Consider the following 14,561-nt stretch of genomic DNA (forward strand, 5'->3'; position numbering starts at 1 on the left):
CAAATATAGTTGTCTTTTCTTTATTTCTTTTTAGCTGGTTAGCTAAAAAGCTACCTGAGTTATTGCCATGTTCAAAGTTTTCTATTCAAAGTCTTTGTACTAAGACTGCACTGAGTCCATGTTGAGCTCAGCCTGTCTATTTCTTCATTTAGACCAAAGTTGAGATCGCCTACAAAAAGAAGTAAGCAATTCAAGTGTTTAGACAGTGCAGAAAAAAAAAAAGAATGGAAGAATGGTGGGTCATCAACATTTGGGTCATATATACTGAAAATACATAATTTTTGGCTATGTATAGATATTTTTAATATTATAAATCTACCTTCTGGATCCATAACTGTGTCTAATACTGTGTGTTAACATTTTTGTGAATTAAAATTGCTTCCCTTTTGCCTAGAATTATAGCAGTCAGAAAACAAATTAGGAAACTCAGTTGATTTAAGATCATTTGCAGCTGTGGCAGATTTATAATTCTCTTGTAATAAGACAACGTAGTCTTTTAAGCTGGTTAAAAATCTTTAACTTTTTCTCTCTGGTCAAACCTTAGTGTGACCATAGTTGTGCATGTGTAGTTAAAGCTGGACAGCACATGTCACCATGGAAACAGACAGACCCAAATGAAATCATAGTTAGTGCTTGGGGTTGCCTGATGTAATGTCCAGAAGAATGGTAAATGGACTGAACTTAGCACTTTTCCAGTCATACAGACCACTCAAAGCGCTTTACACTAGAGCCACATTCATTCAATCGCACTCACTAATGCTCACACATTCATACACCGATACACAGATCGGTAGGCAACTTGAGGTTAAGTGCCTTGCCCAGGGGCACATCGACATATGGCAGGAGGAAGCTGCAATCAAACCCACAACCTTCTGATTGCAAGACGACTACTCTTCCTAGGAAGAGTAGAGACATAGAAGAGAAAAAGACAGAAAATGAATAAGGTATATTTTTAATATTTACCAGGGTGCTCTATTTTTCTCATATCATTCCTACACAACTTGTTTTTGTTTTTACATATTTCCAATTTTATTTATGTTAGCTGTATGTTTGTCTTTGTGTAGCACCTTACCACAAAAGCTTATTCCTCAAACATGTGAAACACTACTTGGCAATAAAGTTTTTTTCTGATTCTGATATAAAAGCATTCTTGCAAAGAATATTTTCACACACTACATTGTTTGTGATTGTTTGGAGGTGAAATCACAATGAACAATTATTTTAATTAATTGCAGAGGCCTAATTAAAGATTGGGAATTTGTCAATCCTGACTCCCAGTCCAATGCTTTTTTTTAAGTCTGTGTCATGTATGTGCTTAAATCTTCAGCAGTTTTTAAAGCAACAGATATTTTTTATTAAGTGGAGGTTTTACAGATCAGTCTTATTTTTGTAAATATGTATCTGTCTCAACACATAAAGCTACAGTCGCCAGTTAACTCATTTATTTTTTCTGCCAACAAGGTTTTAATGTGGAGCCCAGGGCTGAAACTCTTACCTAATGCTAGAATGTGAACAGTCTGTTTGGATATGACTTGTTAATTCTTTTTTGTTTGTTTCTTTTCTTTTTTTTTTTCACATTCTTCCTTGTAAAATATTTAAATGTAGTTACAGATAATCATATGTGGAAAAAACTGGGAGTTGTTCTATGGCTTTATGAACTTTGTGGTTCGATTTGAATGTTGTAATATTTTATGACTAGCGTTTCAGAAGCTCTTTGCCCAACTCCCATCCATGAAAGCTCCAATGGAATATCTCACCACAGCAATACAAAGCAAGACATAGACAACACAGAACTGTAGCAACCAATACAGTTTTACTTTTACTGTGAACTTCAATGTAAAGGGTGAAAAAGACTTGGATTTTTAGGAATGCTGATTAATTGTACAATCCATTTTTGCTCACTATGCATTTGAAAACGGAGAGTAATTTTACAAAAATGATGGTGACAGCTCAAATGCTCAGGCAGGTTTTACAAAATGAAGTAAAAAAAAATTACTAAAAGACATCTTCTATTCTTTAAACAGGGATTTCTATGGTCGTCACAAATTAATTTCAAATGGTGTATGTTTTAGAGGTAGCAATTTCTGCATCTGTTTGAAATTTAAGTTTGATTTTTTTTAAAGCATCTGTACAGGATTGTCACGATAGCCTGGCCAAAGTGGCTGAAGAAGGGCAGTAGGCAGATGTTGTCCAGGTGACCACAAAGATATGTATAAAAATCCAAATAAATATTGACTAAACTGAACTAAACTAAACTGAACTGAACTAAACTTAAGTCAACCAAAATTAATGTTAAATGCACTCAGCTACACTGATCTGATCTTCTCCTCCTGAATAGCTAAATTCTTCTGCTTAAATAGTCTCTTGCTAGTCAAATAAAAGGGGCTCTAATAGAATATTCCAGATAGCAGGTATGACTAAACATCACAATAATTTACTTGGCGATGCTCCTTCATGCTAATGACAAACACGCACATTTTAGTGTTACCATTAAATCATACAAGAACAATATATTTGAACCTAAGGCAAACATAAACCTAAAAGTAACTTTTAGCAGCTTTGTTTTCCCCACTTACTTGGTTCCTTTGTGTAAAATCAGCTTTCTACAGGACGCTATAAATACAGGAAGTGAGGCAGCATTGTCTCCATTTGCTCCTGGAGCACAAATATGTCAGACAAGTTTATAACCACAAATAAAATGCACAAATCAACTGCATTAAATAAATAGAAAAATAAATTTAACAAAACTTGTTAGAGTTGATTTAAACCACGATATTATAGTAAATCTGTAAAGATGCAAAACAAACAAACCTGGGATTGTAAATATTTTACAGACTACATATGGCTAAATTAAATAACAAACAAAAATGTTTAGTGAAAATAATAAACTAAACTCTCTGGGCAAATGGTGTTCTCACCCACTTTGTCACAAGGATACACACTTGCTATCCGCTCTTTACTTTGCTTTCTCCTTTGCAGAAAGGAAACACTGCCCTCCATATTGCCTCTCTGGCTGGACAAAAAGAAGTAGTCAGGCTGTTGGTGAACAGAGGGGCAGATGTTAATGCTCAGTCACAGGTGAGAGTTATTAATAGAGCCTGAACATTATTAATTAACAACTGGGTGACATCACCACTACTGTCAGCTTGTATCATAGGTATGTTCATGTACAGATTTGATGTTTCTGTCCCTGCAGAATGGCTTCACGCCACTCTACATGGCGGCACAGGAAAATCATCTGGATGTGGTGCGATACTTGCTGGAAAATGAAGGAAACCAAAGCATTGCAACAGAAGTGCGTTTACATTTAAAATTCATCTGTATTTTTTCAGTTATTCACATCGATTTATTATTTATTTCTCCAAACTGATTGCACCAACTTTTTCTTCCCATTTTGTATGAATTACTGCAGGATGGCTTTACCCCTCTTGCGATCGCCCTCCAACAGGACCATAACTCGGTGGTCTCACTGCTTTTGGAGCATGACACGAAGGGTAAGGTTCGCCTGCCCGCCCTGCACATAGCCGCCCGCAAAGACGACACCAAGTCTGCTGCCCTCCTGCTCCAGAATGACCACAATGCTGATGTGCAGTCAAAGGTAAGTGAGAGAAAACAGGTCGATTTTGGTAAATGCAATGGTTTTTGGTGATTATAAAACAACTATTATAAGACAATTAACTGACAGAAGGAGGCAGAATAGAGTGAGCAATGATTTTCTCAAAGTATCCCAGTTTAATTCTTTAGGCCCCTTGTCTTGTTGCCTGCGTCCTTGTCCTTGAGTGTCTTGGGCTTGTGTTTTAGATTAGAATCTAAAGTCAAATCTCTAACAATCCTACACCCTATTCCTCCTTTCTTTTTCTATGCCTTCTAACCAGATGATGGTCAATAGAACAACAGAGGTATTCAGACTCGCCACCTCTTCATCCAATTTTGTTTTTTGGCACTTCTGACCATCTCTTTTAGCACTCTGATCTTTAAACTCTTCTCTAAATTAATGGGATCTTCTGTGACATCTGGAAATCTCACACATCACATTTATGTACCGTTAATACGGATGCATGAAGGTCACACACTGCATGGCTGACAGAGAAACACTTTGTGTTGGTTTACTTGATCCAAGAAAATGTTTGTTGATTAAACTCTAGGAGCTGACATCACGTTTCATTTTTTACCTTTAAAGAGGTTGATAATTCTTTACAAGTCTGCTTTTTATGTTACTTATTTTTAATTAAACACTTAGTGGTAACGGTATTTTTTTCATTGTTCATGCCTCTTTTTATCAGAAAAAAACTTATAGCATGTGTACTTTTCAGCATGTTATTATTGCTTTTATTCTCTGAAACACTTATCTTTAAGTTAACTGTGTTTTTTAATTAAATTGCACCATGTCTATCAGAATGGGAAGGTAAGGAGTTAAACTTTGTTATACTTTGTGTTCTGCAGATATGTTGGAGCCTATTAATAGGATTCATTTGTCTGTCCAAGCAAAAAAGTCGCTATTTGTTGAAATTTGTTTTTTTCATTCTCACTTGTTTTGAGTCTCTTTGAAGGTTCAAAAGCAACTGTTTTAATTGTTGATTTTTTTTAGCTTGCAAGATCCATTTGCAAGGGTTTAGCATGTACACAACATTGCATGTGATATTTTGGCATATGCTCATTTATTACACTTGTTTGACTACAGTTTGTATTTTGACAGCATGCATCTTTGCCATTACATTGCTTCAGCTCCCAGGGCTTTTTTTCTTTATCTACTTCTGATAACTGCACTCACTCTGTTCTTCTCTACTTTCTACCTATCTGTTGTGAACAGAGTGGTTTCACCCCCCTGCACATCGCTGCTCATTATGGTAACGTGAACGTCTCCACTCTGCTACTGAACAGAGGAGCTGCTGTTGACTTCACGGCCCGGGTAAAGTCTCAGTTCCTTTTCCTGAGGCTTTTGACACTTAGAGTTAAACTCTAGTGTCTAAACTCTCAGCTCTCTACTTAAAATATGTAATGTTTAGATTATTTCAGCTGTAATACTACCACACAGTAAACACACTGAATTTAATAATACTTTTTCATTGTTTGTTGTACAGAATATTATACATTTTGTTGCCGTTAAATATTAGCTAGGTAATTTTACATCTCTTGCAGTGGCCAGCCTGCAGCCCGCTGCTTAACAGACATGTTTATTTAGCTTCCCGCATCATGACTGTCTATGTTTTTAGTGGGGTATGCACCAAAGGTCATAAGCTTAGGAATCAAACCTTGGATTTACCAGAAAGAATTGTACAGAAACTTATGTTGTTATCCAGTTTGAAAGCAATGTCTAGCAATAGTAATAATAGCATCCAGAAAATAATTTACATACATGAGATCAAATAGTTTGATTAATGACTATCATTCTCAGCAATGCCAGATGACGCTAATTTACATCATACCTAAATTGATGTTTACATTTTATTTATTGTATGTTACTTATTCAACTCAACAATTTTTACTCAATTTAGCATTTGCTTGGAAGCAAAGACACAGATAATTTAGTTTTTTTATATAGTTGGATATAGATTTAGACAGTAAGGGGTTAAAAACTGTTAAATGTACTGTAGTACTTGTCCCCTAGAATGCATGAATAATGAGTAGTATTCTTGATAATATTATTGGTTACTATCTCATTTTTGTTTCCTCCTCTTCCTTGTCAGAATGAGATAACACCTCTTCATGTGGCCTCCAAGAGAGGAAACACCAACATGGTGGCTTTGCTTTTGGATCGAGGGGCTCAAATAGATGCTAAAACAAGGGTAAGGCTTCTGTTAACTAACTTGTAGGAATCATTGATTCCAGGAAACACTTTGTATATTGTATATTTGCTGATTTTACCATTCATTTGTGTATATGTGATTGTCCTGCAGGATGGTCTGACACCTCTGCACTGTGCTGCTAGGAGTGGACATGACTCGGCCCTGGAGCTTTTGCTGGAAAGAGGAGCCCCCATTTTAGCTAGAACTAAGGTAGACTACTGCTGTTCCTTCACTGTGTCCGCATGGATCTTTTTCTGTCTTTTCTTTCATTAAACAAGGACTTTTTAATATTGCTGCAAGCTGCAATTGTACATTACATCTATTCATGCGCTGTACAGAACGGATTGTCCCCACTACACATGTCAGCCCAGGGAGACCACATAGAGTGTGTGAAACTCCTGCTACAACACAAGGCACCTGTTGATGACGTTACACTAGATTACCTCACCGCGCTGCATGTCGCAGCTCACTGTGGCCACTACAGAGTCACCAAGCTCCTCCTTGACAAGAAGGCCAATCCTAACACCAGGGCGCTGGTAATGATTCTAATAAATATGGAGGAGCTATCTTAGACTTCATGTAAGCGATAATAAAATAATTGCTTTGATCTGTTAATTCTCCCTGTGTTAGAATGGATTTACTCCTCTCCATATTGCTTGCAAGAAGAATCGAGTGAAGGTGATGGAGCTGCTTATTAAATATGGCGCTTCCATCCAGGCCATCACAGAGGTAAGTTTTTGTATGATTATCTAAGGAAATGTGCATATACACAACTCTGCGCTCTGTAACCCAGTGCTTATCACCTTTGCTCTTTTACGTCTCTCTCTTTCTCACCCCAGTCCGGTTTGACGCCTATCCATGTAGCAGCTTTCATGGGTCACCTCAACATCGTTCTGCTCCTACTGCAGAACGGAGCCTCTCCTGATGTCCGCAACATTGTGAGTTATAGTTTTTGCAGCTTAGTGGTCAGATTTTCCTTCAGCTCCGTGTCTTAGTGTTGGTAAACGTTGTGATTCTGCATATCAGCGTGGGGAGACAGCACTCCACATGGCAGCACGGGCAGGTCAGATGGAAGTGGTCCGCTGTTTGTTGAGAAACGGAGCTCTGGTTGATGCTATGGCCAGGGTGAGTCATCTTTCAGCATCAACACTTTGCTATATATCTGTTACAGTGTTTCGCAGAAGTACTCATATTTCTTGATGTTTTCCACATTTTGATACATGCGCAAACCTCAGTATATTTTAATTTTTTTTGATGTGACTGACCAATACAAAGTAGATCATAATTGTGTAGACGAAGGAAAGGTATATAAGGTTGTCACATTTTTTTAGTAATAAAAATCTGAAACATTTAAGTGACCATTTGCATTTTTCCCAGCTAAAGAAAATCATGCCCAGAGCATAATGCCACCACCATGTTTTACAATGGCCATGGTAGTGGTGATGTTCAATGTTAGTTTGCTTCCATACATTGCATTTTGCATGAACCTAACCAGAGCACCTTCTTCTATGTGGTTGCTTTGTCCATACATGGCTTTTGGCAAACTGTAAATTGGACTTTCAATAGCTTTTTTTTCAATAATGGCTTTCTTCTCGCCACTCTTCCTAAAAGGCTAGATTTGTAGGGCACACCTGAGCTGCTGGCCTCTTGGTCGTTGCTCTAATTTATTAACAGTGTGCCTTTTCCTTACACTTTGCTACTTTTTATTGGTTTATCACACAAAATCCCAACAAAAAATATTTTATTGTGCCACACTTACTAATTTACTAATTTAGGTTAATTGGTCTCTCTAAATTGTCCTTAGGTGTATGAATAAGTGTGTGCATGGTTATTTGTGTGTTGCCCTGTGATGGACTGGCGACCTGTCCAGGGTGTACCCCGCCTCTCGCCCGTAGACTGCTGGAGATAGGCACCAGCTCCCCCATGACCCACTATGGAATAAGCGGTAGAAAATGACTGACTGACTTACTAAGTTATGTGCTGGTTGTCAAAGGGCAGTCTTGTCCTACTGCTTTTAGGTGAGAACAACTAAATTGTATTTGTTTCTATCATATTCTGTCTCGGCTAAAACATGTTTTTTTTTTCTCTCCACCAACCAACAGGAGGACCAGACACCCCTCCACATCGCTTCTCGTTTGGGTGAAACCGATATCGTCCAGCTGCTGCTGCAGCACATGGCCCACCCGGACGCTGCCACCACCAATGGCTACACTCCTCTCCACATTTCAGCCAGGGAGGGTCAGATGGAGACGGCGGCAGTGCTGCTGGAGGCCGGAGCCTCGCATTCACTGGCCACCAAGGTGAGAGGAGGGAGGAGAATGATGCCTACAGACTGAGAGGGGATTCAAAATAGAAAAACTATCTAAAAACAAGTGTTTTTTCTAATTGAATTTCTACAGAAAGGATTCACTCCCTTACATGTAGCAGCAAAATATGGAAGCCTTGATGTAGCAAAACTTCTCCTTCAACGCAAAGCGCTTCCTGATGATGCTGGCAAGGTGAGCAGAAGATATTTAGCCGCAGGTTCTCAAAGATTTAAGGTTATTTTAGACTCTTAGGGCCTGATCTTCAGAGATCCCAAATAGCGGGTGCTAATTTGTCCTAATTTATCCTTGCCTAGCAAAGACATAACGTTACAGTCAATATAGCAATGTGTTTTGTTTAGTGACAAGGTTAAAGCATGCACTGTCTTTATCACCACACAGGAAAGGTGCCTTAAAATGGTGATTTTTCACCTACTAAGAAGTTATTTTAGTATCCGGTTTGCGAATAAAGGATTTAATCTGCTTTATAATGTCTTTAGTTCTTTTCTATTAATTATATTATCAGCATCAAGGCACAGTGGGTCTTTTGCATGATGTGTGATTACAAGCTTGATCAGTTATGTGCGCATTTTGCCATGATCAGGTGCCTGTTCAGCAGATGATCACTGACAGCAATGTTACACTGGAATGATGTTGAATGAAGTGTTGCAAGGAGTTTTACCATAAGAGAAATATCATGGGTTTTGTTTGTGATTGGCTCCAAATCAGAGCTTAGATAATCAAACATAGAATCCTCTATTCTCTATCTATTTTTAATATTTTTTATTTTTGACGATCCAAATCTTTTGGCACATGTACAGAAGATTCTCTCCCCGTCATTCAATCTATGCCTCCTTCTGGCCAAAGTGACAGCAGACATTATTGCGTCCCAGTTAGCACCTGCATTTCAAATGTGCTAAATCCACATGCAAAAATTGCGCCTGCAAACCATTTCAGGCTTTTAAAATCGCATTGCGGGCAGTAAGGGATCACATTTGCAGTGGCAGCCACCTCTTCCCCACCCGTTTTTCTTTTTAAATGCAGACTACAACAACACGCATCAACACCACATTTGAGCGGGCGTAGGTAGGCTTGGGGTCTTTTCCCACCTTTGTTTGCTGTTTGCCGTCTGGGGTCAGAGACCGGGAGAGGGAGCGGGCCTTCTGGTCAGGATGTGGGCTGGAGTTGAGGTTCGGGTCTTGGGGGTTGTCTGGTGCTGGGACTGGCTCTTCGGCCCTCTCGGGATCGTTTGGATTGCCTTGGATCTCGGTCCCTGGCTTCGGTGCCTGGTCCGTCGGCTGTGGAGGCATCGGGCTCCGGTGAGGGGGTCTTGGCCGGGCAGTGTACAGTGTTGATTGAGATGTGGCTTCGCTTTGATGGAGGGGCTGGCCGGCTTGCTTGGTGCGGTGGGGTGTGGCGTGCGGGAGGGTGGGTTTGGCATCCTGGGGCTCCTCCGGGTTTGGGTGTGGGGTTGGCGGGTGCCCGGTCCTTGGCTTGCTGTGGTGGCCTTCCTCCAATGCTTCCTTCTGTGGCTCTTGCCCCTGGCAAGGCGCAGGGCTACGGTTGGTGGTCAGGTGGGTGGGGCGGCGGATGAGATGTGCTTGGCCTGGAGCGGTTGACCTGCCCTGCCCGGATGTGGGGTCTCCAGCATCTGGATCGGCTGAGTGGCGATGGTATAGCTGAGCTGGATAATGTTTCTACCTGGGCTAACGTTTCAGTGGCAGTGATGTGGTGTGGTTGCGGGGGCAGGGTGGAGGGCGCCAGCCTCGAGTGCTTGCTGCTGGTCGGGGACTTCTTGCCGGGTGAGTTTGTCCCATCTAGGTGTGGGGTCGGGGGCTCCGTTGTGAACTCGGTGCTCGACGGAGTTTGTCCTGTTGGACGCTATCGTGGCGCGCTGTGTGGTGGAGGTGGGACGTGGCGGGAGTGCTTTAAGCAGGGCTGTGTGCGGAGCTTGTGCTGTGTGGATGTTGCGTCGTCGGCCTGTCGGGGATGAAACTCTCCTGTGGGAGTGTGGTGTGGGGGGGTGATTCATGGCGTTTGGGTTCGGGGGCATGTGTTCGATATCTGTGTCCTGGTTGGGGGTGGCCCAGTGGGGACATTCATGTCGGGTTCATTGGGGGTGGATGGCTCATGGGTTGGAATCGGAGCTCATTGGGGGTTGGGACTATTTTATTCTGTGGCGGCTCTGGTTTGTGGGCTTGTTTGGACCATGTAGACCCCTCTTTTGTACATGGGCCCCCTACCCGGATGAGGATGGGGATGGTTGGGGACTGGGGTCGGGGCAGAGGGTCCGGGTCCGGCCCGGGGTCGCTCAGGTTCAGGCACGAGCCCAGGCTAGCCCAGACCAGGTTCAGGTGCTGAGGCGGTCTGCCTGTCTCCACCCCCGGAGGAAAGGGGACCACCTCCTGGGTCCGGGGGCTGATTGTCCCTATGGGGTAACCTGGGAGCATACCGTATGTATGGGGAGTGTGAGTGAGTGTACAATGTCCATTGTTGTTTGTCTTTACGTTGGGTGCGTGGGTGTAAAAGTGTTTTTATGTGTACGCATGAGGGTGGGAATGTGTGATTGTGTGTGCCTGTTTTTTGTGTCAGGTTGGGTCTTGGGCTGCTCCCTCTCCTGGATCAGTTTAGGCCCCCATCAAATGTGGGGCGTATTCCCTCCCCGCCACACTACCTGCCGGTGGTTGGTATCACTGCCCACCGGTGTACTTGTGGTTCTCAGTATCCGGGGCTGGGTGCTTTGGTGTGTGCTGGCTCACTCCTGGTAGCTGCTTGCCGGGGCCTGGACCCCTGTGCTCTGTTGGGCCTCTGCTTGGGGAGGGATATGTCCCGGGGTCTCGGGTCTCCGGGTCCATGGCTGGATCTGCTTGTGCGTAGACAGCTGCCGGCGTGGCCTGTGGGCTCGTCGCTGCAGCTCCCTGAGGCTTCTGCACTGTGGCTGCTGGGTGGTTCCCCTGGGAGTCTCCCCTGCTCCTCTCTGGGGGGGTTACGGTAGTCCCGGCGGTGGTTCTCCTGGGGTTCCTGTACTCTGGGGGGCCTTTGGATGTCTGTGGCTTGGATCTCCTCCGTATCTGTCCAGGGGGCGGGTCTGTGGCTCCTCACACTCACTATTGCATATTTTTATGGAGAAACCTTGGATGCACATGCGCGTTCACACTCAGACCCACAGGTGTTTAGATTTAGGTGTTAACAGATACACAAATGTTCTATATTGAGCCACATTTACCACTAAATACATCTTGCATTCATAAGTATCGTGCACAAGATACACTCAAATTAATTTGCATCTCTAAAACACTGTAGATTTTTTTTGTAAAGTATGAGTCCACTGATGAGTAATCAAAATTTAGGCAATAAAACCATAGAGATGTTTTTTATTAGTGTTTATTAGTTTGAATATAATTTACTAGAATGCTTCCTTTCACAGAATGGCTTGACCCCATTACATGTAGCAGCTCATTATGACAACCAGGAGGTGGCTCTGCTGCTGCTGGATAAGGGGGCATCACCGCATGCCACTGCAAAGGTTAGTCAGATAATTTTAATGAGGAAAATTTCTTAAAAAAGCATATTGTTTTCAAATGTAAGTGCTCTGCAGGAGTACATTTTCTGTCCTGTCTCAAACTACCAAGCTGCTGGGTTGGAATGAATAGTTTTGGCTTTGAAAAAGATAGATTGCAGCATTTAACTGCTAACCTTCCATCTTGTCCAGAATGGCTACACCCCGCTTCATATTGCAGCCAAAAAAAACCAGACCAACATTGCATTAGCACTGCTGCAGTACGGAGCAGAGACCAACGTTTTGACCAAGCAGGGAGTCAGTCCCCTGCACCTGGCAGCCCAAGAGGGACACGCCGAGATGGTCAGCCTGCTGCTGCACAAAGGAGCTCACGTCAACCGTGGAACCAAGGTCTCATACACAAAACGTTATTTTTGTTGTTTTAATTAGTTAATTAAAATTTTTGCACTCTATGTCACATCCATGTTGATTACTGTTACTAACTGTGAGAGTCCCGCGTTTTATGTGTTCCAGAGCGGACTCACTCCTTTGCATCTCATAGCCCAGGAGGACAGGGTGAATGCGGCGGAAGTTCTGGCCAAACATGATGCGAACCTGGACCAGCAAACTAAAGTACAAACACACTCTTTTATGCACTCAAAAATACACTACCAAACATGCTAGTGCACGTGATAGCACATCTGTGCATTTCCATTGCTTTTTTATAACATTAGCAGAAATTGTTAGTCACTTATGGTAACTCAGATGTGCATGGTCTTAATGCAGCTAAATTGTGCATATTTGCCATCTTCTGACTCTCTGAAGATATTTTAAACATTTTATTGATAGCCTACAGTCTCTTGCAAAAATATTTATACCCTTTCATCTTTTCACATTTACTCACTATGCAATCAAAGACGTAATGTATTTTATTTCAGCTGATATGTTAAATCAAAGTAGCACATAACTGTGAAGTAGAAAGAAAATAATAAATTATTTTCAAAATTTATTTGTCAAAAAACGATCTAAAAAGTGTTCCATGCTTTTATTTTCAGCCCCCAATTGAGTCAATGCTTTGTAAAACAGTCAATGTAAATTTTGCTACAAGTCGTCTGGTGTATGTCTCAAACAGCACATCTGGAGACTTTAATTTCCGCTCATTCTTCTTTTTAAAATAGCTCAAGCTCAGTCAGATTGTGAACATCAATTTTCAAGTCTTGCCACAGATTCACAATTGGATTTGGGTCTGATATTATTTATTCAAACCAATCTACCCCTAAATGGAAAAAGCTAAACAAATGTTTAAAGTGTAGGACACTATTTTAAGATCTAACAATGCCTTAAACGTCTCCACAACTTTATTCCTGGTCTGTCTGATGTGCTCCTTCATCTTAATGAGGCTGTTTGTTCTCTAATGTTCTAAAATAGATAATTGAGGTCTTTAGAGAGCTGTATTTACAATGGTATTACATTGCATGCAGTTCGACTCTATCTACATTAGGGGGCTTCTGAAGGCATTTGGGTGCAATGGATTTTATTCAGGGGTACCAGACTAAAACGGGCTTAAAAGAAATGAATACACTTTTAAATTTTTGTTTGTAAAAGTTGAAGAGCTTCTCCTTTTCACCTATTTCAGCAACCAATCAGAATAAACCAGTAATGTTTGGATATCAACATTTCACCCTGTTTTCATTCTCCTTCTCTTTGCAGCTCGGATACACTCCTCTAATAGTGGCGTGTCATTATGGAAATGTCAAAATGGTTAACTTCCTGCTACAGCAGGGCGCCAGCGTCAATGCGAAAACCAAGGTAGAATTAGTTTTTTTTATGTCGGAAGAATACAAACTCAACAGGAAATATACTGATTTTGTTTTGATGATTAAACCTTTTAATTAAAATGTCCTACCTTGTTTTTGTTTGTTTGTTTTACAGAATGGTTACACACCACTTCATCAGGCAGCACAACAAGGGAACACACACATAGTAAATGTTTTGCTGCAACACGGGGCCAGACCCAACACAACTACACTAGTAAGACTGAAATTATCAATTTAATTTACTCTCATGTTAAGTATTAAATTCATAATCCGATTCTCCTTTTTTATGTCCCTGTTACAAATGTCCTTTAATCTTACAGAATGGGAACACTGCTCTGTCCATCGCTAAACGCCTGGGTTACATCTCTGTGGTGGACACACTGAAAGTTGTCACAGAAGAAATCATCACCACCACAATGGTGAGTTTGTTGTACAATCACACATCTGAAGCATTCTTTACCATAGATTTCAAAAATCTTGATTGATCTCACCTTTGTTTGATGGGTTGTATCTCCTATGTGACTGTGATTGTATGTCATGCCAGACGGTGACAGAGAAACACAAACTCAACGTTCCAGAGACCATGACGGAGATCCTAGATGTATCAGATGAGGAAGGTGAGTTACTTCAGAGAGTTAGCAAAAGTCCATGTAATAAAGTAGGAAACCCTCTAGAAAGCTCCAGTTGACCAACCCTGCAAAAAATATACCATCTTTCTTAATTTGGCAAATAGTGATAAATGATGTAGCTATAGAGACATGCATCTAAAAACTGTGTGTCCCATAGTTCTAAAGGTGGAAGATGAACCATTCACTGAGATGACTGTAACACTGGAAGGTAACGGCTCTGGCAGCATGGTGTGCAGTGTTATGTCGGGTTTTTAACAAGAACAAATTATTTAGAACAGAAACAAAAGGGGTAAAAAAAGAATTGTATTTTAGATTGTTAAACTCTGTAACAGCTAGTTGTGTTTAGCTTTTACAATTTCTCTCTTAGGTTCTTTTAAAGATTCACCACCTTTCTTATCTATGTTTATGACCATAATGGTGAACCACTAACTGCATGAGGATGTACTGTAGAAAGACATTGGACTGTGGAGTTGATTATCATGGTTGATTGAACCATGCACTGATCTATAGCCATTAGATCTTGCCAT

The 14,561-nt window shown here is 41.3% G+C and overlaps 1 protein-coding gene across 1 annotated transcript in view; it reads left to right on the forward strand.

The window, feature by feature from the left end:
• The window catches only part of ank2a (ankyrin 2a, neuronal), a 122,438-nt gene that overhangs the window by 35,864 nt on the left and 72,013 nt on the right, over positions 1 to 14,561 (forward strand). Inside the window, exons 4-24 of the mRNA XM_047366369.1 lie at positions 2,980 to 3,078; positions 3,197 to 3,295; positions 3,413 to 3,598; positions 3,876 to 3,899; positions 4,397 to 4,405; positions 4,811 to 4,909; positions 5,688 to 5,786; positions 5,898 to 5,996; positions 6,125 to 6,322; positions 6,417 to 6,515; positions 6,626 to 6,724; positions 6,813 to 6,911; positions 7,889 to 8,086; positions 8,186 to 8,284; positions 11,517 to 11,615; positions 11,802 to 11,999; positions 12,123 to 12,221; positions 13,299 to 13,397; positions 13,521 to 13,619; positions 13,726 to 13,824; positions 13,950 to 14,022. Coding sequence (XP_047222325.1) covers positions 2,980 to 3,078; positions 3,197 to 3,295; positions 3,413 to 3,598; positions 3,876 to 3,899; positions 4,397 to 4,405; positions 4,811 to 4,909; positions 5,688 to 5,786; positions 5,898 to 5,996; positions 6,125 to 6,322; positions 6,417 to 6,515; positions 6,626 to 6,724; positions 6,813 to 6,911; positions 7,889 to 8,086; positions 8,186 to 8,284; positions 11,517 to 11,615; positions 11,802 to 11,999; positions 12,123 to 12,221; positions 13,299 to 13,397; positions 13,521 to 13,619; positions 13,726 to 13,824; positions 13,950 to 14,022 — 2,272 coding nt within the window. The remainder of the gene's footprint in view (positions 1 to 2,979; positions 3,079 to 3,196; positions 3,296 to 3,412; positions 3,599 to 3,875; positions 3,900 to 4,396; positions 4,406 to 4,810; positions 4,910 to 5,687; positions 5,787 to 5,897; positions 5,997 to 6,124; positions 6,323 to 6,416; positions 6,516 to 6,625; positions 6,725 to 6,812; positions 6,912 to 7,888; positions 8,087 to 8,185; positions 8,285 to 11,516; positions 11,616 to 11,801; positions 12,000 to 12,122; positions 12,222 to 13,298; positions 13,398 to 13,520; positions 13,620 to 13,725; positions 13,825 to 13,949; positions 14,023 to 14,561) is intronic.

The sequence above is a fragment of the Girardinichthys multiradiatus genome, chromosome 5 (assembly GCF_021462225.1).
Source record: "Girardinichthys multiradiatus isolate DD_20200921_A chromosome 5, DD_fGirMul_XY1, whole genome shotgun sequence".
Lineage (NCBI taxonomy): Eukaryota > Metazoa > Chordata > Actinopteri > Cyprinodontiformes > Goodeidae > Girardinichthys > Girardinichthys multiradiatus.